The sequence below is a fragment of the Sparus aurata genome, chromosome 17, assembly GCF_900880675.1.
Source record: "Sparus aurata chromosome 17, fSpaAur1.1, whole genome shotgun sequence".
Taxonomy (NCBI): domain Eukaryota; kingdom Metazoa; phylum Chordata; class Actinopteri; order Spariformes; family Sparidae; genus Sparus; species Sparus aurata.
The window spans coordinates 11,661,694-11,687,749 of NC_044203.1; the positions used below are offsets into that span (position 1 = coordinate 11,661,694).

Below are 26,056 nucleotides of genomic sequence, written 5' to 3' on the forward strand. Positions count from 1 at the left end.
TTTTTTGGAAGTCTTCGCGTGGCCAGAGGTGGGGGTGGGGGGGGATGAATCAGAGTAAGACGTTGATGTGAGGGATGAGTCGGTTCTGACAGGTGAAAGCAAAAACCTCGACCACAGCAGAGGCAGCCCGTCCCGCTTTCACTTTTCACAGTCCTCACGTCAGCAGCATCTTCCAGGTCAAGTTTTGTTTAGGTTTCGTCCCGTTGCCCGTGTCTCGTATTATGTTAATATCCCCTCACTCTTCCTCCCCGCTAGACGTTTTCTCCTCTTGTATCTTTCATCCGTTCCGTGCCAACAGATCATCAAGAAGAGGGAGAGCTCCTCTATAAATATTGCCCCAGTTTTCCTCTTTTTGTTTTTTTTTTCTTCTTCCCAAATTCCCTCCCTCTGGTTGTGAGAGTACGGCGGCTGTGCTGAATCACTGTCGCTTACTTTCCGCACATCAGCATGTTTGCATGTTTTTTCTTCTTCGGCGGGTCTATTTGTGTGGACGTCCCATTCTTTTTTAAACACGCCGCTCCTCCATCTTTAACATCTGTCGGCCATTAGTGTGTCTATTTAAGTGCTGTAAACAAACGGCGCCGTCGCCAATACAGGCCGCTACGTTGTGTGTCACTGGGTTGAATTTGCTGGGAAAACTCACAGGGCAAAGGGTAGATTGCTTTGCGAGGGGAAAGCTTTGCTGTTATCAAGCGCAAATAGAGCTCGAGTTTTTCGGGCGTTTGGCAGGAGCATTGTGGAACGAGTGTGCGACTGATAGGAAAGTGACTTCTAACGCAGAAGTGAGGGGAACGGGCCAGGGACTGGGAGAAAGGCGACAGCTGGTCTTATCAAAAGCGGTATCGCATTTTTATTTGATAGCAACGACATCGGAATGCATTTGCCAGAAGTATGCACGGTTCTGTTTGTCAGTGTATGTGTGTGTGTGTGTGTGTCAGAACTGTGTGTTTGTAGCACCGTCTCTCTACCAGAAGCTAACGGGAAGCAGGGGCTCCGTGGCAGGTGTTTATGTTCCAGACGTTCCTCTGTGTTCCTTCCTCGACAGAGTCTGAGCTCCTGCTGCTGAGGTCCTGCTCTCCTTATTAAGGCACGCTGATGACACAGCCAATCAGGGGGTTTGTCGCGCCGCTGCTCTCGTTTTTTAAAAATATGTTTCTTATATATATATTTGCCAACGTACTGCCGAATCCCACAAATCATGACACACGCAGTGACAACCAGCTGCATTTCTGTGGTACATGGAACACCTCAGGAAGATGTATAAACTTATGAACCTTGTTCTGCCTCTGAAGGACTCAGTATACATCATAATAGGCTGCATACAGTGTGGTTATATCGATGTACCGGTGCTTGATAATGGAAAGTATTTGGTTCGTAAACATTCTCAAGGCAGCGGTACAAATGTACCCATGTCACACAACCACACTGTCCTAAATACCTGACCTTGTCCATTTTGTCCACATGCTGCCCCGCTTTTGTCTTGAAACAAAGACAGACCAAGGCCAATCACACCACCACTTTCCCAGCTAACAAATATGTTTTTTATGTTTCAAGATATACGTCCTCCAGGACCTGTGTACTGGATCGAGACATGTTACGATGGATTGGAAGTGTGAGGACTGTGAATGAACACTCTATTTGCCGGTTGCATCATTTTCGGGTGACTCCCACCTCTTAAACAGGCTGCAACCGCAAGGTGATATTATGTAAAACCTTTACCGGACGTTAGAACGCTGCCTCATGGTATCTTCGACATGCTGCCATGCAAAGAAATCATTTGCCTGTGTAATCAGTGATGCCTTTTCAGATATAGCACACAACTTCCAGGTGTGTATGTTTGCCTATCAGAGCGCTGTCAGCCTATTCTGACCTGCAGGGAGAGTTGATGTCCCCTCATTGGCATAATTGGTGTCGCCATACTTCCTTTAAATGTCATAGCTGAACTAGAGGCAAATATTCCTTCACCCTCCCTCTCTGTGTGGTCATTGTGTGTGTTTCCCTCTTTCTATGTAATTAAACGGTTGGCGTCAGTTTTAAGAGATGCTGGCGGGGTGGCTCATGGGATGGCAATCTAGTTCTGCCAGTTGTTTGGTCCAAAACAAATCTTTTATTGATCCACCAGAAGGGAAATTTAGTCCAGAATGAAATATCTTGGCAGCTCTTGGGTGGATTGCCACAAAATTTGGAAGACACATCCCTCTTGGAAGAACTGTAATAGACTTCATCCAATGCTGTTATCAGGTCAAAATGATGATTCATTCAATACCGATACATTTTGCTAAACCAATGACCCCACTGGCCTCGGTTGTATTACTTAAAATGCTGACACACAACTAAGATGGTGAACATGGTCAACATGCTTGCCAAACATCAGTGTGTTACAGTAACATTGTCATGGTGAGCATGTTAGCCCTCTGACATTAGCATTTACCTCAAAATGCTGCTTTGCACCTTGAGCTATAATACAGCCTCATTTATCCTGCTAGCACGACTTATCTAGCCCCACACATTGCAGATTCTTAGTGCTGTTCATCTCTCAAGGCTTCAGCTATGTTTGTGGTAGAATGGTTTAAATGCTGCATGGTAGCTGTAGATTTGCAAAACTCTTGAGTGATTGGTACACTTTTATTTGGTAAGCGTTTAGGAAGGGTCAGGGATTGGGTTAAAATAGTCACTCTCCTAAGATCTTTTGCGGGTCTGGGGTTACCTCCCAACAGAATATTCAGAAGATTAATTTGCCAAATCTCATCTGATATCAGACACTGTTCAAGGCAGTGTAAATGCCAGAAGCTACCAAATTAATTTGTTGATCATACTGTAAGTAGAGATTTTTCCAAATTAAGCTGTAATATTATTTTATGGTAAGATATATAAAAAAAAAAACAGCAAACACTAGAACATGAGTATCACATTGACTTTAATATTAAGAATATTTTCCATGTGGAATAAAATACAATTTACATCAATCAGTCAGTTGGCTCTTTCTAATGTTACTCACTGCTGTCTCATTGCCTCCGCTGAATTGAAGCCGGCTGGTCGGTAAAGGCCTGGCTGTCTTCCCGATGTCCTTTAATGCAATTTGTGCTAGCAGCTGATGCCGATGTTACTGGGCGGCCTGAGCGGGGGATTGCCCTGTGCATGTCGGGTCGACTGCTGAGGGTGCACAGACTCGGCTGGAATCCATATTTCGCCCTGGTGTGTGTCCTGCAAGGCCCTGTCCTATGCCCCAGAGGGCTTAAAATAACCCCTAAATATAGACGTGGCCATGTTCAGACAGCCAATTAAATAGTTATTTTTGGCATGCTTGATTGTCTGCCGTGGGTAATTTAAATTCCAATTTCTTGGCTGGAGAAAAATCAAACATTTGTGAATTATTAAGTTGAGTCTAGCTTTGATGTGCCTGGGAGAGACTGAAAAGAGAATAAAAGCGAGTCTTGGATAAGAATAGCAATGTTTGCCATGTAATGATAACTGTAGTAATGGTTTTTTAAGGCTTCCTATGTCACCTCACTTTTAGCCCAATATAGACGGTGTAGCTATCTTTATGAATGACTGCTGTGGATTGATTTAGAGTGTGTCATTGTGAGAGGTGAAAAGTGGATTGTTACTCATTTGTGAATGAACCAACTCTTTAAAAAGACAACTGAGCGCGTGTGTGTTTGAATGCCTAAGTAATGTATACTATAAACCGACTGTCGGGTGTGTGTCCGTTTAAAGCAGCTGAGTGACGATTGGGTTTCCCCAGCGCGCTTTTGTGACTGGTCAGAACTTGGCTCCGATGCCAGTGAAGTCTTTTCATTTCCTGCCTCGCTGCAATGAAAAATGACATCAATTAGAAAAGTTATGTTAGCTACCAGAGCCGTGACAAGAATTGTGGATGACTTCGTTTCCTTTGGTCGTTCATTTTCCCATGTATTTCAGAGCCCTTGCGCTGGCTCCCTGCCACAGAGTTGTGGAGTGTTAAACAAGTGGTCGGAGAGAACAACTGGTGAGTGGCCTTGAGAAAAGCACTTAACCTGCAACAAATAGATGTGAATGTTCCCACTCTGTGTTCACGTGTGAGGGCCAAGAAATGTCACTCACTGCTGAGAGGCTGCGGTTCAACCGACTGGATTTTCTTATCTAGTTTCTGTTTCGATGTGACGTCGAACACACAGTCCTCTCTTTCTGGATGCTGCACTGTGGCGAAGATAACCAGATACAAATAATGATATCGTTATCTCCATAGTGAAACCCCTTACATTTAACTGGGTCCGTGGCCTCTACCTGAAGAGTAATGAGCGTTATCTCTGCCTCTTCTGTGGTTGATTTGCATTTCAGCTAACTGTCAGGTAATGTCTAAACTAGAAGCCACAATAAGCTAAACGAGACCTGAGAGTCTACAGCCGTGCGCACAGATCTGAGCCTGCATTCAAACCCAGTGATGCTTGGAGCTACATGCCAACTCGCTCCTCAAAATGACAGTCCTAATTTGTTGAAGTTTAGCAGGTGTAATGTTAACACGTTTACCAGCCTAGTTCAGCATGATAGCAGGCACACGTAGGCTAATTAGTGCTAAACATAAAGCACAGATTAGCGAACTAGCTAATGCTAATGCCATTAGAGGAAGTGTTGCAGGAATAGAGAGTCAAAGTCACGCCCCTTCTGGTGGATATAATGTTTGTCGATTAAAAATGTACATTTTCAACTAAACAGGTATAAGAATGCGAAAATATGTTATTAGAAAGACAGGCAACAGTCTCGCTGGTGATGTTGTCTCGTTTCACCCATAACCAAAACCATGTAGAGCTGGTCACACATATCTGACAAACTCAGACAACTGACTAACTCTCCTTTCACATTACCTAGTATTTATAGTGATTTCACCTTTTTCAATTCTTTTGTTTAGGTGCTGGCCATGTTGGTGCTGGTGAACTGTATTGAGTGACACAATGTTGTTCAACAAGCAATTTTTACACAAAACTAAATGGTATTTTACGATCTTTACAACAAACTGTGAACTTCTTGACTTTAAGAAATTAGCTTTTAAGGTCTCAAACATCACATGTGTAGTTCATGGCATATTTCAAATGGGATCTCCACATTGACTGCACACATTGTACACATTTTTCCTGAAATGAGGTTGCATTGGGCACACTGAAAAGGACATGACTCTGCTTTTCTTTTTGGTCGTTAACTAGGCTAATTTATTAGAAAATAAGAATTTGGGCCCAATGATTAAAATGATGATGCCTAATGATTAGTGATTAATTAAGATATATTAGTCAGACTGATTTAACAGATCAACACTGGTATCGAGAGCCTCGCTGTTAGCATACAAAATCCAAGAACACCTAAAACACATGATACATGTTTATAGAATCTGAATAAACACAAAGACAAATATATTATTAAACGTCAGTAAAATCTGTTAAGTGTGTGCAGTTTATTTTTCCTTCCTCCCACTGCAGTGCGCTGCCCTGTTGCTGGAACAGACCACTACTCCAAACACACAGCGCTGAATTCACATTGAGGTCAGCCATACACAGACGTCACTGCCAGGTGAAATGCTCGTGGAAAGTAGGCCGTTGGTAGAAAATCTGTGGATCTGGCGTGTGTGCATGTCTTTATACGGTTCCATGGCATTTTAGGACACGTCCCCCTGATTGCAGATCCGCCAAACGGTGCCCCCTTTCTTTTTTTCTGAGCTAAAACTACCAGTTATCCGCCGCGCAAACCAAACAGGAAAATCCCTGTAATGGAACTTTTTCTGTTACCGTATTTCGGTTTAATACACCAACTGAAATGACACATTAAGCTCATTCAGGGTGTGTCTCTGCTTAGTGTGTGTGTGGGTCAGAAAGTGCTTAGCTTTGTCACTCTGCTCTGCTGTGAGAGTATTCAGACTTCTGTTGCTAAAAAGACAGAGGTTGTTCTCTTTTTTTTGGGTCACTGTATTTTTTTTTTCATGCGTGTCAGCATCCTGCTGCCTGGGATAGATCAGCACTGACACACAGCTCATGTCAGAGGTTACTCTGGGGCAGGGCTTGATAAGCGCGACTGTGCTGGGATTCCTTTCGAGCCGTATATGGGAGAGAGAGAGGAGCTCCGGAGGGATGCTCCCCCAATCTGCTGGCCTTCCTGTCAAACACGCCACAATTTTTTGCAGAGCTGAGGCCTGCTCCTCTTTTATGTCTGAATCTCTGGTGTTTTATGACTGTGTGTGAGGGAGAGGATGAAAAGGAGAGAGCCAGAAAAGAGGTGAATCAAAGGAGGGAATAGAGAATTTCTTTCAGGAGGCAGTGAGGTGTACTCCGTCATAAATACACATAAAACTAAATACACAGAGATCCCCTGCTCCGTGTCATTTTGAGTTCACGACTCATGAGAGATTTGGTTGTTGGGGAACTGGAGACATCGTGTTTCTGCTGGTTGGCAGTGAATAGTCAATTCAATAAAATAGATTACTCAGGCAATATTTCTGCGGTCCCCCCTGTGATTATAACACTCCGAACACCAAGGTAGATGCTGAGAATGCAGCAGAAACGTTAAAAAGAAGTCAGATGGAGCAGGAAACGCAAGCGGTAAGATGATAATGCAGGTGTTAAACAGATGGAGATGAGAAAAGGAGCAATACGGATAACATCATTACCTAAACCATCTTTTGTAAACAGTCATTTCAGCTCAGAATTATATCTGTACTTTTCCTGCGCAGTGAGGGTTTTGCACTGTTTTGTGTCTGTTCATGTTTGTTTTTCTGCCTCCAAATACAGTCATTTAGGTAATGTGGCCAGACTAGTGGCTTGTTTTCAACATGTCTGATCATCTTCCTTTTCCTTGTTCTTCCATTGTAAAAGGAAAAGGGAAAAGGAAGAGCTGATGACACATGATTAATACCTTGGAGGTTGAAACGCTGCATCAATTACACATTTTAGGAACTTGGAAATGTCAGTGTGCTGACAGCCGCTCTTTTTCTTCTGTGTGCTGTTTTGTGTCCTGCACCTGTATCCAACTGGGGCTAAAAGTGCAACTGTCTTTTGTTTCCTGTGTGGGCAAAATTGTATTTTTAAATTTCCCTGGTATAACAGTAAGTCAGAATTCAAGTCCAAACTGTTTGCAGACCGTGTTTTAGAACGTCATATATCAAGCATACTTGGAAACACTGATGTGCCTCACACAGCCTGAAGGATCCGATGTGATGAAGTTCTTTTTTAACAACTTTACGGTGTAACGACCTATGCTTTTCACAAGCTAACATACTGCCAATGTCTGCAGACCTCACACATACAGTCAAACCCATTTCAACCCAGAATCCACCTGTCAAAGTCCTGCTCCTGCCCGACTGTCTTACACTGCTGAGTCAGACAGATGTGAATCTGCTGCGCCAACGCGCCCCGCGCACGATGATGTCTGCCACCAGCTCCACTGATGATCCTATTTAATCTGACATCTTGTTTGCTTTTAAACCCGCGAAAGAACTGCTTAACCGGCAGATTGAGTGGCAGCTGTCGGCTCTTCGGCCCTTCACGCGTCACGCTGGAGGACTAAACTTTGCAGCCTACCGGGGTAGGACTTGTGCCGCGAGCCTCGCTTCGGCTCTTCTTTGACTCAAACCAGGAGCCCTGTGGTATTTAAGTGTTTCGAGTTTCTCCCTGAGTTTTTTTTTTTTTTTTTTAACAAGGGCTGAAACACATGGCTTCGTGGCTGGAGAGTGTGGAAAACACATTTGTGTGGAAAATACTGAGGTTGTAACACCTGGGTTGTGTCTCACACAAAGACTCTCTGTGTCTCCGCTGCTTTGTACTGCGGGGCAGGGCTTTGACGCTTTATTAAGTCGAGCATTGGTCTGGCGCTGTAGCTTCGAGGCTCCAAAGAGCTATGAAAAAGTTAATAGGGAAAACAAAAACATCAACACAGACACATACACACACACGCACGCACGCACGCGCGCACACACATGCATACCATCGCTGCAGCACACTACTGTAGATGGAAAGGTCTTTTCCGAGGAGCAGAGGAGTCGCTACCTCTAAAGCCGGAACATTACCTCCCCCTCATTTCCCAACCCTCCCCTCGCATCTTTAGAAGTGGACTGTAGTGCTTTGCGTGTGTGTGGGTGTGTGTGTGTGTGTGTGTGCATGAAAACAAAGGTGTGAGTGAAGGAAACAGAGAGTGATGTGAGATGTATATCATGTGTCAGCCGAATTCCTATGTGTGTCCCAAAACGTGAAACTTTGGCTTAAAGCGAGAGTCCACACATACAGTTTGGCGTAACATCTAGCTGATCGTGAGTTGTACAAGTCATTATTTTTAAAATGTAAGTGCTGGACTGTCTTCAACATCTTCCCGCACAATGACAGGTGTTTGGCCTTCTGCTGAGACGGCCCCTTCGGAAGTGTGGAGGATTAACAGGGCATGGTTGAACTCAAACAAAAGCCAACTTTTTTCTTTATCCTAAAGTGTCCAAACTGACCTGGAATCTAGCCCCATTCCGTTTCCTCATTTTGGAAATGGCGATGCGCAGAAGAAGCGCGCCGGTCACGTTATTCAACAGGAGACCCCCGAGTCCGACCTGCCACTGTAAACACAGAGCGATTTTCGTGGGCGGTTTGAAAGAAAGCAGACAAATAAGGACAGAAATTTGCGAAAGCTGACAGTGTGCGAGCTCGTTTGACGTTTTTACGGTAATTGAAGTTTCATCCGTTCCGCTGTGGCTGGAATTCAGAGATAATCTCCGTGTCCGCAGTGAAGGAGCGCTCTGTTGAGGGAAGACAACAACTTTTTGATAGAGGGATTAATTTTATTCACATTGAATACCGTCCAGATTTCTGAAGGCCAGAGCAAGTGGAAACATTTCATCTTCGCTGCCAGTGGGCCTTAAATAGACTTTGGGGTTATTAAATCCCAAGTGAGTAATAATGGAAATACCCCTCCGCACATGATCTGACGGTAACGTGTATTACCGGGTTAATGACGAGCGGGAGCGTGCGTGCGAGTGGGCGTCTGTCTGTTTCTTGGACAGCCCTGTCATTTCCCTGAGACTGAAAGGCAATGAGTTTATTGCTGGTCAGTGGTATTCAGGGCAACTGGTGCCGGCCGGTGTGACAGTCACCACACGGGCCAGGAATGTCACAGCAGGTCACCCCACACAGCTGACAACTGGAGGAATGTGCCCCACACCAATGCACACACACGCGCGGAGACACACTGACATTGTACATGAAGTTTCTCACTACTTTTTCCACGCACACACACACACACACGCACACACACACACACACCCCCTTGGGGACTACAAACACGCCACAAGGAATAACTTGCCACATTCTACTCTGTTAGCGGATCACTAAATCTCTTAGTCGGTGGTACCAAAGACGGAGGAGGAGAGCTCGTTAGCCTCGAATACCTTCCACAGACATATTCTCTTCGGCTTTGACAGAAGATGAAGTTGGTTAAAAACTACCCTAAATGGTGTGGCTGGCTCCACGGTTTCACCAAAAAGGGCTACACATGCTGGCGGTACATAAAAGGCATGATTTGGTTCGTAGATAACTGAGCTTCTGGGGTGGCAGGCTGCCGTAAAACTAAACAGGGACTGCCCTGCGTCCGTGTGTCCCTTGACCGCCGGGTCTCTGAAGGGTGTGCCCGTTCTCCCTCCCCCTCATACATCAACGGCGGAAAAAAAAACTGCCTGCTGTTTGTTTTCTTATCTCGCAGTTCGAATCACTGCTAATTCTGGCCTTCCTGTACTACTGCAGGCGCACTCTGACACGGTTGTGCCGGGAAACACATTAGCACGGCCGGCTCCGGCTGCTCTCCAGCGATCTTCTCTGAAATGTTTGAAAAGAGCATTCGTGTGCAGTGAGCCCAGTGTGTCATGTTTTACCTTTCTTCTCACTAAGCTGTTACAGCTGTTATCACAGTTAAGACGGATCACGCACACTTGATGTGTAGCAGAACTGCTGGGGCTTACATGAGGGGGTGGGGGTGGGGGTGCCATGACCTCGGGTATACACCATTCATCTTCGGCCTTTACATTCATACCATGAATTCACAGCTGAAGGCCAGGAGTGATGATCGTGAATGTACAAATGGCCGTGCATTAACTCACTCAGTTGTTACGTATGCTGTGCTTGGAGTTGTGTCAAGGACAGTGTTGTATTGTTGAACTGTTGCTACAACTGCGCATTATATCACATTTAGGCACTCGCAAATAACCTAGAATGTTGGACAGGAAGACAAAAAAACAAAAAACAGAAAATACACAGAATGCACAAAGTGTTGTACAAAGGGTATTTTCACTAGCAAGCAAGTCCATCCTCAGTCTTGTGTCCAGACACACAAATCGGAGCTACCACAGGATTCATTAATGACCTTGACTGTAACTTTAACAGTAGTTCAAGCCTGAGTGAAAGGTGACAGCATGAGGGACATTGGAAAGTGCCATCATTTCTCTTGAGAGAGTGTTTTATGTTATAGTGATTACAGAGATCTGAGGTGTAGTTTGTGGCCTTTTGCTATTAACTATTTCGTGTGACTTACAGCAATAGAGGGGGCAATAGACTGCGAGACTCAGTGACAGACGCGCTGGTGATAATTTTGGAAAGCTGAAAGGTCTTGATCGATGTAAATCGGTCAGACATGCAGGACATATCCCACCACCCATCCTGAGAGCAGAGCCAGGAGCCTGAGTGGCGCCTCCAGCAGAAAAAAAACTCCCCGTCATGCTCAGCAGAGACAGAAAAAGATGATGAGGCACTCAGAGAGTGAGGGGGGAAGTGGGGAGACGGAGTGCTGAAATGAAAGTGAGGGGAATAAGAGATTACAAGATGAAATTAAAGAGGAAGAAAAAGTACAGCACGGAGGAGAGGGGGTTTACGGTCACTCTCTCACTCAGCATTGATCGGGTTCGTGGCTGATTTCACGCTCGGCGGCAGTTTGTTTAGATGAAGGGACATGTGTAAGGCGAGATGGGAGGCCTGTTGTCACGGTGGGCCTCAGGACTCCTGCTGGAGAGGTGTTATGTTTGGCTCCGGAGAAGTTCTCTGCCAGATCAGTGACGCAGTACCTACAGGACACAGTGCAGTGTGGGTCACACTCAAACTGTTCCAAGAGTACTAGTTTTTAGGTTGAAAAGTGTAAATGCTAGAGCTGAAACAAATCAATTAAGGCTTCATTGACTTAAATATTCAGTGAGCAGTAACTCAAGATTTTTTGTTTTCTCTCTGACATTGAACTGAATCAGAGCTGCAACTTTAATTCATTACTCATTTAGTCAAAGAATAACCAACCAAGTATTGAAAGGTGCCAAAACTCCATGTTGTCAACAGTCCAGAACCCAAAGACATTTCATTCATTTGTTGGGAAAATCTTAAAAAATCTTACAATTTTATAAGCCGGAACCAGCAAGAATTAGCAAAATGAATTGATTATCACAATAATTGGGAGATGGTTTGTCTTTCAATCAGCTATTCGACTAATCAGCTGTGTTGCAGCTGAATTTCTTTGAGTTTTGAAGTATTGGTCAGCAAAAAACGAGACAGTAAAAAGCTGAACCTTGGCTGATTGTGTTGTGCAATTTTTTGGAGCTTACTGTGGAGCATTCTGTCGACAAAACAAGACAAGACAGAAAGTAGTCTGTAGATAAGTCAATACTGACAAACAATATGGAGGTATAACTGTTTAAACTCATATTATTAATTTTCCATTGAATCTGGGAATATTCCTTTTTTTTGATAAAAGTTGAAAGCTTTAGATTATGAATGATTTGATTAAAGGAAGATGATTTGATCGTGGAACCAGAATGGCACCACCAAGGCCCAACAGTCCCCTTTTAATTTAACAAATCCTATTAAAATGAAATAAAAATGTCTTTTTTGTCATTTAAAATCACATCCACAGTCACGTTGTGCATTTATTTCATAACACAATCCAGAAAAATTACAAAAAGATCAATTCAATCCAAATCCAGTCATGTCATCCAAAACCAAATGTCACTGTGTCCACCCCTCCATCAGCCTTCAGCGTAAAGCGGCTAGTGAGTGGCGCAGAGCTAGGATTTCATGCCAGACAGATGGCCTCACTTGACACTGTACAAAACACACATTTACAACTTCAATCACTGAATGTGGTGAAACTGGATCCCATTTATTGGAAGCAGTGCTCTCTGGAGGGGCTTTACAGAGTTCAGCTGATTAAAAAAAGGATAGAACAAATCACACTGTGGTGTGTATATATACGCCTCATGAGGCACCTATCAGCTGATTCTCTTCCCAGAATCAGTCTGACAGGTTCCCGTCTCTCTCTCTCTCTCTCTCTCTCTCTCTCTCTCTCTGAGCTAATTGTGACATCTTCCCTGTTGTGCCTACAACGGCGTGCTCCATCAGTAAAATCTGACTCGTTTGAATGCGGATGAAAGCCTAAAGCGCTGTCATGCTTTTCCATCCAACTGTTGGGTTTGTTTTACACGTACACACACACTCGCGTACACACACTGCCAGCTCCCTGCACTTCCCCCTCAAGGCCCACGGGAGGCATCGCTTGGCAAAGGCTGTGTTTCCAGCCTTGTGTGAGCATCCAGCTTCACAGGCCCCGGGAGGTTTCCTGCCGCTCCCTGCAGAAGCACATCAGGCTTAGTGAGCATGAGAGCAAGTGTGTTCCATTTATTAAGTATGCGTATTACAAAAGTGCGCCTTCCATAATTGATGGATTTTCCGTCAACTGCTTCAGCATTTATTAGTGCTCATGAGAGCGCGGCGATTTGAATAGGGCTTGATCAAGCATTTAGTTTTCATTTATTGTTCATGACTCTTTTTTTTCTGCTTTCTCGTACCGCGAGGATCAGAACATGTAGTCCGCTGTCAACTCTACTTACCTCTCCTCATGCTGGTTGAGCTTTTCTCAGCTGTGCAGAGTAAGCACAGCCCCTAGTGGATCATCGTCCTCATAACAACAGACCTGACAGGCAAAAAAAAACAAAACAGAGGAATGGACTTTAAGGTAAGGCCTCGGGGGATAAAAAAAAAAAAGAGCTTTGAATGATTTCACGGACATCAAGAATGGCAGCTGAAATAAATGACTCCTTTATTCCATTTCCTCGCAGCATACCTTTAAGGTCTGTTTTCCCGCACTTTGGGGGATTCTAGGATCATCTTTGAATCAGAGCGCGGATTAGCCTCCTCGCTCTCGGTAGCTGACGGTCGTGTCTAAATAAAGCTGGAATGACAGCATCTCTCCAGCGAGGGTCCAGCTCCGGCCAAGTGATTCTGAGTCGAAACAGATGAGTCAGACCGTGGGTGGGGGGGCCTCGGGGGGCCCCCAGCTCGCTCCTCGACCACTGCAGAAGAATCTTCACTCACGCCCTCGTCCTCTGCCCCGCCGCAAAGTAGGATGTGACTCGGAGCAGAACCTTCCAGTGTCCCGCCTTCTCTGTTGTAATTCATCCAGGCTCTTTAAGGAGAGCGACCTCACACTATTTGAATGCCCCCGTGGGACCTGTCCTTAGGTCTTCGAGGGTGGAGCATGGGAGGAAACCTTCAGGGGCCATTTTGCTCCATGCCTTGTTTCCCCATCCATCTCAATTCCCAGAATTCCTCGCCAGTCGAGCGTATATCAGTATGGTAGGAAATCAACTCCCTGTTGAGGTTGGAGCAGCTGCGTGATGTTTGCCTGTCAGCACGGACGCATTCTTCTTCAGCCCTGTATACACACAGAGCTGTAAAATCCAACCAAGAAATGATCATTTGATAAACTATGAGATGCTTTTAACACAAGCTGAAACCACAACTTGGCTTGTCTAACAAAATGCTATTACTTGAGCCCTGACTTGTGTAGAAAACCTCCCCAAATCACGAACCTCCTCTGCCTACAGTAATTCTTTCCCCTCACGGTACACCACATCCCTTATTGACAGGCGGTGATCTGCTGTATTCAGTCCTTTGGCTTAACTATTTTATCACGGGCTGACACAGAGGCCGGCGCTCTCGGCGGCGAGGCTGCTCTCCTGCTGACTGCTGCCCAGGGCTCTAAGCCGGTACATTGGGCCGGAGATTTGAGTGGCTGGGTGACCTCAGACAGAAGGAATGTTTTGTCTGGATGTCCACAGCAGGGCTACCAGTCTGATGTCGACAGAGCGGAGAGGGGCTGTGAGCCAGCAGGAGTATGAAACACTCCGAGGTGAAGAGTGGCAAAAACAAAACAAAAGAGAAAAAAAAAAAAAAAGAGTTGGTACAGTACAGAACGGACAAATTCCGACATGTTGCAATTCTAGTTCCAAAACAGTTAGTCAGCCATCTCCTGCCAGTTTGTATCATTTCGCACACATTCTCGTGCTTTTGTTGCCAATAAACACGAGGCACGCAAGCATTTGTTTATACCGATCAGCTGTGAATTTTCAACAGCACCAGCAAACAAGGCCAGCAAGCACAATTACATAGTGCTGTCCAGTATTTGATGTATGGGCCAGATATTAGAGTTGTACTGTCTGTGCTTAAAAAAGGAACATTTTTGAAGCTTGTTTCATTAGGAAGACCATCTCAAAAACTCTCACGGTTTCACAGTAAACAGTATTAAACAGTTATTGTAATTAGTCAGCCACATTGAGCATTCAACATGTAAGTCATGGTCTTCATCAACAGCTAGAGAACCAGGATCCGCTAGATTCAGCAGATCATTTCGCGGATGAGTGGATCGTTCCGTAAGAGATATAGCATTAAACTATCAGACGTGCTGCGGTCGACAGTTCCTAACAGAGCATCTCGTCACTGGCATGCAGGGGACACTAGAGAAAGGTTGACCTGCTCTTTAATACATCGCTCCACAGTTACATTCCTTCGTGATAGATTTAGCGCCTGATGTCACATTGCTGCTGGAAAAGGCAGTGAAGTGACGGACAGGCGGGATTCGGGCAGAAGAAGTAATCTATCCAGCTCTGACTGTTGATAAAAGGTTGAGAGAGGATTCCGGTAGCGAGCCTTAACAAATAAACCTCAGCGGTTTACAGGCTGTCTGGCTGCTAATAAACCCGTCTGTAGATTGGCAGGATCCTTATAAGTCTGCTCTGGACTTACAAGCTGCACGGGAGCAAATGATTCCAGTCTAGCCCGGGCCAGCATGACAAAAGCCCCGCTCCTCATAACTCCCGTTCCTCCCAAAGACCCAGTTATGAAACGCCGCCAGTGGCTGAGAGAGACGTCCCTGTAACCTTGAGCAGCTGAAGAGTTAGTGTTTGACATTGTGAGCTCTGTTTGTTACAGTATGTAGCCGTGAGCATCTGCAGGCCGACGGTTTGTTGTGCATAGCTGTAAAACATTTGAAAAGGATAGCAGGGGGCAGTGTCTGCACAATCCAAATGTCAAGCGCCGGGTCAGAGTCGAACAGGGACGCAAGAAGAATGTGTTAAATACTGAGACATATGCTGCCGTGTTAGTCAGCCAAAATAAGGTATTTCTTCAGACACTGACATTTTTTTTCTCAACATTGTCACTTCTTCAGGCCTTTTATACAATAAATCTACAACACATGCAGACAATCTGGAGAAACGAGTCGAAAAACTCTAACAAAAGCTCCCTCTGGCTCTACATCAGACACAGCTCGCTTACAAGCTTTCACTGCATTGTAAATCCCACTGTTGGATTTTTTCATCCTTTCCTCTAACCGAGGAATTTACTCCTGCAATTAGAGGCATTATCTGTGATTGATTATCCGGCTGCAGGCGATGTATTAATGCGCGCGGTGTCGGCAAACCCTGCAGCGCTTCAACTGAATCAGTTAATCGCTAAACAAAATAAACATGAGTCATGTCTGCAAATAAAGCCCACAAACACATATTGCTCATTTCCCGACTCAGTAAGTAATTTTCCCCTTTCAGATGACTTGATATTGAGATCTAGACTGGAAAGTGCACAGCAGCCTAGCTCACCAGCTTATGAATGTGAGAGTGTCACACATGGAGGTGAAGATGGTAGTTTATCACTTTCACCAGTTATCATCAAAAATATGTTTTTGAAATCAATTTCTATGCAATTAGCATTAGCTTTTTTTTTTATGTATCTTTAGTGTTTTAACAAAGGAAAAAAACACATGTTGCTGTAAATCATTGGTCTCAGTTCTAGTCGAGATTAAACTAGATTTAATCAGGGTAATTGCACGGATTTGTAATTTTGATCTCATTTTGGGGTTACATGTTGTTGTCTTTGACATTATAATTATTGTAATAGGCACTGTTTAATGATTTATACCAAGCTAATTGCTGACACATGGACGTCTCCCGGCTCTGCACTAATCATTCTGCTTGTCTAAGACTTGGTCATTCAACTCTGGCTGTTCAAAGCAAGTCGACTGTTGTACTTTCTATAACATGAGCAGAAACAGCATGTGCTCACTGAGACTGACTAACTGACGGACTGCTGTTTACTATTGCACCAGAGGCTTGAATATATTGTACGCATATGTGAGTACATGGACCTGTCTACAAATCTACCCACTTGCTTGTCTGCTGTATTTTTTAAGGCTGATGTAGCTTTGATTTTGTAGAAAGGGGTGTCCATAAGGCCATCAGTCTGACAACTTTCGTAATCACCTATTACAAAATCAAATTACAACAGCATAAGCCTGTTCATTTTCTTCATGAAAAAAGACTATACCCTTCGCTGATTAAAAAATAACTGCACTTGGCGATGTGTTGTTAACCCTTTAGGCGCCGGGTTTTATTTTAAAAAATACTAGATTTTGACATCTAAATTTCAGAAGGCTCTGGCTTGAATGTAGTTTGAGATAGAGACAAAGTGTAAATGAGACAAATATTGAGAATGACCTAAAGTTTATGAAGGGAGTAATTTTTCCCATCTAATTTGCATATTATGACGTCATATGGTGGCGGCCATATTGGATTATGTAATTTCCATGAAATAACTGGTATTTTGAAAGAGAGTTGAACTTATTTCATCAGATTCATCCCCTCCATCCATTTGTTATGTTGTCCACACATCAAATGAACAGGGAAAAAGTAAATTGTAAGCCAACAGTCGTAAACTAGAACTATTAGTACACCACAAAACTCATGTAAACAGTATGCGGTTTTTTTTACCCACCATCCCCCCCATTGGAGGACACTTTTTTTCTTCCCTTTTTCTTGTTTTCTCTTCTCTTCTTTATTATTATTATTATTATTATTATTATATGATAATAATAACAGTAGGCGTCTTTTAGCTGCAGAGGCCTTATCTGTGCCTATCTATCCAGATAAAAGTTTGTGATATTTGTAGAGTGTGGAGCCTCTCATTGCAAGGCATAGAGACAATAAGAACTAATTATATATATATATATATATATATATATATATATATATATATATATATATATATATATATATATATATATATATATATATATATATATATATATATATATATATATATATATATATATATATATATATATTTACATTTACATCATACCATTCATGAAACCGTGAACTTGGAATTAGTTCATGTCAGCCTAAATACTGATGAGGATTGTCTCCATTGTTATAAGATACCAGAAATCATCAGTCAGAAAGAGGGACAAAAAAACTATAGACCTTGAATCATTGCTTAGCTTTCTGTCACCACGATATCCAATTTGCTCATCAAAGGGCTTTATCCATATACTTCATCTCTCAAGTAAGCCCAGCCACCATTACCATTATCATCATCATCATTTCCAGCCCTGTTCTGCCTTCCCCTGTTGCCCCTACGACACCCATCAGCCTTTCTACGAACACTTCGCCCACGACTCCCCCTGCTATCTCCTCTAGTGTTGTGAGAAGATCTGGACTCGTGTGTGCTTTGTGAACACTGCTGCGTCGCATAGCTGCACCGCTGCCGCGGATGGAGGCTACGTGACCGTCGCGGTGGAAAGAGTGAACACTAACGCTGACACCCAGCGCTATTCTCACCACCACCGCTACTTCTACCACATCCATTCGCTTCCCTACTGATACTACGAGTTCGTGTATCATTTCCATTCCCACCTATTGGGCAAAGGATCGTGTGTTAGTGCTTGTGCGTTTTCCTCGCTCTGCGCGGCACCACCATTGCTATGCAAAGACGCACCGCGACTAGCAAGCTCACTAATCAACCGACCGTCATCTCCCAAAGCTAGATTTTCCACTTCAGAATCAGAATCACCGAATAGGAGCTCAATCACTTCAACTTTTTGCATGCCATTGTCGTTTATTTCGTCTCAATAACTTCTGAATCCAGCAGTACCCCTTCAGCAAAACGGCTTCCTGGCGCACTGTCTCCGCTCTCTCACCCCACAGTTTGCATGGGACTTCCTCGAACATTTTGCATTGAAGCAAGACGTTTTTATGAGCTAAGGTCTAAGTATAGGATGTCTGCCAACTAGTGGTGGGGAGTATGAACGACATGTAACACTCTATTGGGAGAAAACAGCTGTTTAGTTCAGTACCGCGGTGTGTCGCAAATTTGCGACTCTGGCGCCTAAAGGGTTAACAACTCCACTTGAACACGGCTTACCTTCATGAGAAAAATCCAAGCTCCACCTGCAAGTTGCAGGACAGCCGTGCTCTTGACCCATGTTCATCATCAGAGCCTCCACCAAGCGTGATCTCCTGGAACGAGCTCATGGAAAACTTCCAAATGCAAATTTATTTTGCATTTTTTGGCTTTCCTGATCATGTCAGGAAAATAAATTGAAATGGGACAGTGCGGACTAAAACCAACTACTGATGTTATCATCACAAAACAGTCAAATTATTGTTCATTTTGGCCTTTCTGGCATCATCGATGGCACGTTACATAGTTACATAGTTACATAGTACTGTACGTTTGAGACACCTAGCTAAAATATCACTTCACTGAAGTCAAAGTGTTATGTTAACAAACTTATTGGTGAATATTTAGGTGGTTTACAGGGCACATTAATCCTTCACTCGCTCTATAGCAAAACAAAAGATAGCCTAGCTGAACAAAAGTCATGCTAACGCTGCAGTAGCTAAGGCTACTGGCAAAGATGTGACGCTTGAGCAGCTAAATCAATTTCTGATGATTTCTAGGTCCATGTTGTAGCAGTCAGGAGCATTCACTGTGTGATTGCAGATGCACGCAGGTAATCGAGTGTAACAGTAATTAGTTTAATCGTCCATTTGTCTTTCACATTTTCATTTAGTTTTACGTCATTGATCAAAACTATTGTCATATTTACATGTAACAATGCATGATTAGGTAATTTCTACTAATCAATGCACAATGATTAGTCTGTGTCGAGGCACTGTAGGCTACTGTCTGCCCTCTAAAGTAATTACGTATAAACTTCCTTGCTTGCATTGTCTGGTTGTCTTTAATGGAACATGTCACAGTGACAAGAGTCGGGCATGGAAACAGAAACGGGCACAGGTCCAGAGTGCTGTTGATGTCAGCCAAAGCAAGCAGTCCAACACACTCAAAACACACAGCTGGGTTCATCTGTGTGAGTGTGTGTGTGTGTGTGTGTGTGTGTGTGTCATTCTGTTGTATAAGTCTGATATAAAAGCACATTCTTAAGAAGTACTCAGAGGCGGCCGCCACGACCACGTCCACAAGCCGTACACTTCAAAACCCACACATGTACACACATGATTGAATTCTCCTCGACAGTGCAAAACAGCTACACTTCCATTTTCACCGCTGCCAAAAATGTGTCAGTCACTTCCTCCAGACGTCCTTCATTATGTACAAGAGGCTGCTCAAGAGCCGAATCGAATAATAGCTCTGGAACAAGGCCACCCGCTGTCTGAGCCGAGGCGGAGGCCAACCGATTATTAGAGGATGGATTGATTTGTCGTAATTTATTTTGTTTTTTAATTTGGCATGTTCTAATCCACTTCCTGTGGCTTTCGCCACAGTCTGGTGCTGGGTTCAAGCAGGGCTTGATTGGCGATGACGAGGCGTGATCACCGCTGGATGTATCTCAGGCTGAATGTCCGTCCAAAGGAAATAGCTTATTGACAGAGGATACCTTTAGATTTGTTCACATCAGATTGTTTGCTGACAGAGCCGAGGCTAACAGCGGTGATTCATTCTCTTGTCAAAGGCTTTTCAGCGGACTTGAAGAAATAATTACTGCTTGCATGACATTGGTATTAGGGCTCTGGTAACCGCAGTAGATTTGTGATGAGGCCAGCAAGCTCCCAAAGATGCAGGGATTATTTTGCAGTCTAACATTTTCTCATTGAGCACAGTAGATTAGCGAGGAAATAACAGCAGGTATAACGACACCAGTTGTTGTTGTGAATTTATTTTCTTATGGACTATTCAAGGAGCCCTAGGGTACTTCAAGTTGAGGTCACACTGCAGTCTGTAGCACATTGTTAGCATACCTGCAGATATGAAATCGTAGAGCCAGTTTTCATTCCCTCCTTTGGTCCAGGATTGTATTACACAACGTTTATATGAGTATGGTTACTTAATTTTTATTGGGTCTTTATTAAATGAACATTGTCTGAAATGCCTTCTGAGGTAACCTTAATATTGAAGCTGCCTCTCCTCCTGATGCCGGCCTCAATGGAAGATTTGTTTTTCACATTTTCTACAGATCCAGTGGCAGCCGGTATAAACCTGGTTAGAAGTCCTCTCCAACACTGCACATGCACTTTATTATGCAATGAAAAGAATGAGTCACTTAATGCATCTGTGCAAAAAAAATAGATACCGTGCAATAATTTATTTTTACTGGTCAATATTGACGCCTTGGGTGACGGTTAGGGTTTACATGTATTTATTAGTCATTTACATCGCTACCAGCCTGGGAACCAGATACATTTAGCCATGCTAATCTTTCATTAGCTACGGCAGATACGTCCAGACCCTCTCCTGGTCTGACTTAGACTTAGTTTAAGCTCTAGTCATAACCGTTGTCTAATACCGGGCGATTCGAAAAGTCCAATGTAACGCGTTTTGCTTCTATGATTGTCTTTATCAGGTCCAGCGCAACTCTCAATCAAACTGTCAGACTAGGGAGTGCTGATCAAATGTCAATCAAGGCTCTGACTGTATTGCCCTTTTCCCTTTATTTTGGTGTAATATTGAGTAGGGCCGGGCAATATGATATACATCGTCACTGTGATATTAGACTGTATGTATTGATATCTCCACATCATGATATGGTATAAGTGTTGTCTCTTTCTGGTTTTAAAGGTTAAATTAAAGTAAGTTGATGTCATTTTCTGAACTCATCAGACTGTGGTACTTGTTTCGATACTTGCCTTCTGTATCCCCATTACTGATGGTTTTTGATCAGTAATCTCGTCCCTACAATATCGGTATTGGAGCAGGGTGTATTTGGTTAAAAATATTGTGATGTTTGATCATCTCACCCAGTCCTTGTATGAGATGCTTTCAAGATGAATCGAAAATATTGAGGTATATATCGTATATCGCAATATGGCCCACAAATATCATGATAACTTGCCTGTGTTGCTCAGTGCTGTGTCTAATTGTATCCAGAGGCAATTTCATATAAGCCCCTTGAAAATGGAAAGTGAACTGAGAGGTTCTCATACGTCATTGAGGATAAGTCCAGGCTACAATAACAACAATGAGACATTGTGCCTTTTCTTCACTGTTTCCAAACTATTCCTCTTACCACGATTCCACCCGAGACTTTAAGCTTTTGATTCGAAGCGTATTTCTCATGAGAGTCCTTGTAGAGTATCTGTTTACTGTGCCGTCGCAGATAAATGCTCTCATATCGGTTACTGTCAGAAAAAAAAAAAAAAAAACCTTGTCGCTCACGGTAATGTGGTAAGATGCTAACAGCTGCTAAATGTGTAATTAGCGCCAGGCTAGTTTGGTCAGGGATTAGATGGGGAGTTGTTATATCTGCCCGTATGCTTGTAGCCGGTCTGTGTGTGCAGCAGGCTCATCCCGGGAATTACTGCAGGGATCTGGGTGTGGCGCTGGTATTCTATTCCTCTGCATGAACACACACACACACACACACACACACACACACACACACACACACACACACACACACAGACACACAGACACACTCACACGAATATGCACTACAATAACTTTTAAACATTAAACATTAACTACAATAACTTGCTTCCACCCTTTGCTTCCTATCTACCTGCATCCTTTACAGAGTCCCTCCTAAATTTCATAGTGTGCAGTGACTGACAGGTCATCTACTCCTCTATCCTGACTGGCTGGTTTGTGGAAAAGCAGGTAGCTATTTGAATGGGTTTGTGTCGCGGGGATTGACTGAAAAGCCAGTTTTAGGTGAAAGAAGAGGAAGAGGAGGGGAGAGGGGAGGAGCTCTGCACCGTGCAGATGCCTGCACATGCTAAACGTTTGTGTGTGAGGGACTGTTCGCGAGTGTGTGTGCACATGGTGTATCACAGGAACCAAAACAGAGCAGCGTCCCGGCCAGCAGACCTGCAGCGGCAGCCAGAGGAGGAAAGTGAGCAAAGAGATTCAGAAAAGACTGAAACTTCAGGCACAGGGATCACTTCGGTCACACAGGAAGGAGGCAACACACTCAAAGCTTCAACATCAACTTATTCATTATAACAAGTCTTCACGAGGAGGTCTGACAGTGACCATGGACACCCCCAGGTCGATCCAAAAGGAGATCAATTCTCTCAAAGGTATTTTCCACGTTCTGAATTGCCCCTCAGAATCCAAGATTTGGTTATGTGACTGTGCGTAATGTTAGAACGACATGAAAATAACAGGCCAGACGACAAAGAATGAGGGGGACATTTTACTGTGTTATTGTGTCTCTATAGGAAGGCAGGCAGGGAGGGGTGTCCGACACAGGCATTGTTTGACAAGCAGCGGAAGCTCAGAGCATCCCCCTACTCAGACACTCTTCACTCTGCTTTCACGGACACATTTTAAACTGGAGAACTCCATGTGAAGTGGACAGGGACTGAGGATCAAAGTAGACAATGATCTCCTCCCAGCTGTGTCCGACTGGCGTGCATGAATTCTGCCTGTTACCTTTGTGCTGTTGACACAGAACAGTGAGTCGCTGTATTTCAGCCTGTGTAAACAGACAAATACTGAAGGAGTAAAGCTCGCTGGCATTCACTCACATTTGCCATGCAAACCCACCATGCAAAATCTTTTGCCTCACCTAAAATTAGAAGGTGCTTAATGAATGGGCTGCTGTGCTGCCTGTTTCTGTGTGGGAGTTAAAGACAGCGCAGAAGATCGTTGATGGTCACCTAAAAGAGAGAATGGAAGGAATGAATGACAGCAAAGGTGTTTGCACTTTTTCTGTCGGCTTACATTGTTCTTTTTTCGCATCAGCTGTCCTCATTCTTATTGTTTTTTCTGTCGTCATCACTCTGCATGGTCTCGTAGTTACGTCTCGTCAACAAGTGACCAGTCAGGTTTTACCTCTCAGAACAAGTTATGCGCTGGTGTTGCTCCGGGAGAATGCTAAGAATTAGATCACTACTATAAACTATGAATGTGTCCTTTTGTGTTGCTACACTGACACCAGTGATGCAAAGGAAGATGATGACCGAATAGAAAAGATAGAGTTGATAACGAAGGCAGTGTTGGTTACGTGTCACAGATGTAAACTGTGTGAGCTGATTGGCCTTTCGCTCCGCAGCAGGTGCACACTGTACATACAGTATCTGGATTACAGGCTGAATCCAAAGGGCAAGCAGGTGAAGAACCATCAGCATTTGATGAAAACAGGGTGAAGGTTATTAAAATCAACTGTATCAGTAGGCTTTAAACGTCATGTAGTCTTAATTACCACGAACGTTTTATTTAAATTGATTTATCCATCACTTAATTTCTTACCCCCCAAAAATAAAAAAATACAAATAATGACTGCAAATACATATAAATACTACGGACATTCTGCGGCTACACTGAAACGTGATTCTGTTGAAGTATTGAGCTCCTAAAAAGCATCAAATTTATTGTCTGAAACGTATTGACAACCTGTAAAAGAAAACCAGAAAAGAAGCTCAGCAGAGGCAACTTAAACAGAAAACACTGCCTTCTTGTGCAGCTGATAGAAGCATGCAGTAGTGGCTTTGGGTGTGGCAACATGAACAACCCATCGATATAATTATGACCTAAGCCCCAAATTAATGTCATAAATTCAATACAAGACTCTGAATTTAGGTCCAAAATAGGTCCAAAGCAAAACAAACTGTGATGTAATGATCATGCATCCACTCCCCTGCTCTCAGGGTTGGGGTGGTGGTGTTGTTAGCTGTTAGGTGAAATAATGGTGGCGGATGGAGGTGGTTATATTGATTTCCTGCTGATAAATGACCACCACGCTGACTTAACACACAGACCACAGCCATCACCACCACCCCTACTTGTTTTTCCTAGGATGTGTGCTCGAGCATGCTTCTGATAATGAATCACAGAACAGATTCATTAGCAGACGAGCAGAAGAAGCCAGACGGCACTTATGATGAAAACATCAGATGACTGCGCTCAGAGAGCTCCTCAGGTCTCAGGTTCACCAGCGTCTCAGAATAAATCGTTGTGTGATTACAGCTGTGTCACTGTCTGACACCTCTGTTCCGTCTGTAGACGGTGTGTGCGAGTCCTCACACAGTCACACTAATGGGAAACTTTTTATTGCATCTCGCCACAGTGCAAAAGTTGGACAAGGACCTGATGTGTGTGACGTATGTCGAGAAGCACCTCGGCGTCTGATGCTCTTACGTCGCGTCTTTTAATCTGTAGCAGTAACACATCAGGAAAATGGTGCGATAAAGAAAACCAAGGCCTCTCCACGTGTAGCGTCGTGAGATAATGCACCGAGTGCAAAAAGAGGGTACGATTCCAGGAAGCTGCCACGTGTGCAGCGTGTGTGATTAATGTGATCTCTCCAGTAGTCTGTCTCTCGTACCCTGTGTCTCATCCTCGGATCGATTTCCGTCTCGGTTGCACTTCCTGAGTGGAGATCTGCGGACATGTAAAATCCCCCACAGGCCTCTCCCTGTTTTATCTCATGACAGATATCCACAGACGGCTACTGTGCATTAGGAGCGGAGTCGTAGCATCCTGCTGTCAACCTGCACCCGATCCCTGGCAGATAGAGCTGGTTTAATGCAGCAGGGAGGAAATAATGCAGCCTTTCTGTATTCATCTCTGCTCTGTCCGTCCTGTCACAGGCATGGGGTTGATGGATTATTTGTTTTTCGTAAGGGTCCGATTGCAAGGATGGATGATTGAGTGAATTCCTTAATGCGTGTGTTTGTTTAACCTCTAAAGTTTAATGCAAACTGTGAGCTGAATGTCTATCAACATGGACAGAATTGTGTTCATTGTCATTCTTTTCTTTATTTGTTGTTGGTGGAACTCTTTACAATACTTATTTTCTCAGCAACGCCTGATAGAATAGAAGTTACCCCATGTAACACCAGTTGTAACCACTTGTATAGCCCACTGTAATGTACGCTGTGGCCTGATCATGTACAGTATATTTATATTTAAGTCTAAATCAGCATTACAAATCTTCTGTTTCCCAGAGTACCACACTCCAGACAATACATTAGTAAAATCACAACCTTCGAAAGAAATGTACATAATGACAATAATGATCGATATTAATACTAATAAAACTTCAAATATGTAGCATATTTCTCACATAAAGGTACATTGTGCTTGTCAAAGACAGATGTGAGACGGCTGAATAGGCTGCATTCTGTTTTAGTTGGAGACAAAAAAATAAAACTCGAATAAAAAAAAATATATATAACAAAAGTGACACAACAAAAATAAACATTTTAAAAACTGTCAGTGACAAATAGTTACATTTTGTTCAATTTTGCATGAGAGTGGCATGCCTCTGGTTCCCCTGACAAATGAGCTTTTACAGAAAATAAGCTCTGCGGCAAACACAAGTTCATGATGCAAGTTTTCGTTCGGCAAAATAATCTGCACAAACCAACACCACTTTTACGATGCAATCTCCAGAAGTAAAAAAAGAAAAAAAAAAAGCGTTGTAGTGTTATAAACGAGCCACATTGTGCTCGCGTGACTTCAGCGTCACCACCACTGAGCTTCCTACTCGACGCTTTAGATGCACGCTATGCTAT

At 43.6% G+C, this 26,056-nt stretch overlaps 1 protein-coding gene across 11 annotated transcripts in view; it reads left to right on the plus strand.

The window, feature by feature from the left end:
• The window catches only part of LOC115567390 (plectin-like), a 142,865-nt gene that overhangs the window by 18,359 nt on the left and 98,450 nt on the right, over positions 1–26,056 (plus strand). For 2 of the 11 annotated variants that reach the window (XM_030393926.1, XM_030393928.1), the window contains exon 1: positions 22,337–22,615. The exons of the other annotated variants lie outside the window; for them this stretch is intronic. In XM_030393926.1, the coding sequence (XP_030249786.1) occupies positions 22,570–22,615 (46 nt within the window). In that variant the 5' untranslated portion in view covers positions 22,337–22,569. Of the gene's footprint in view, positions 1–22,336; positions 22,616–26,056 lie in introns of those variants that run through there. 11 annotated transcript variants of the gene reach the window in all.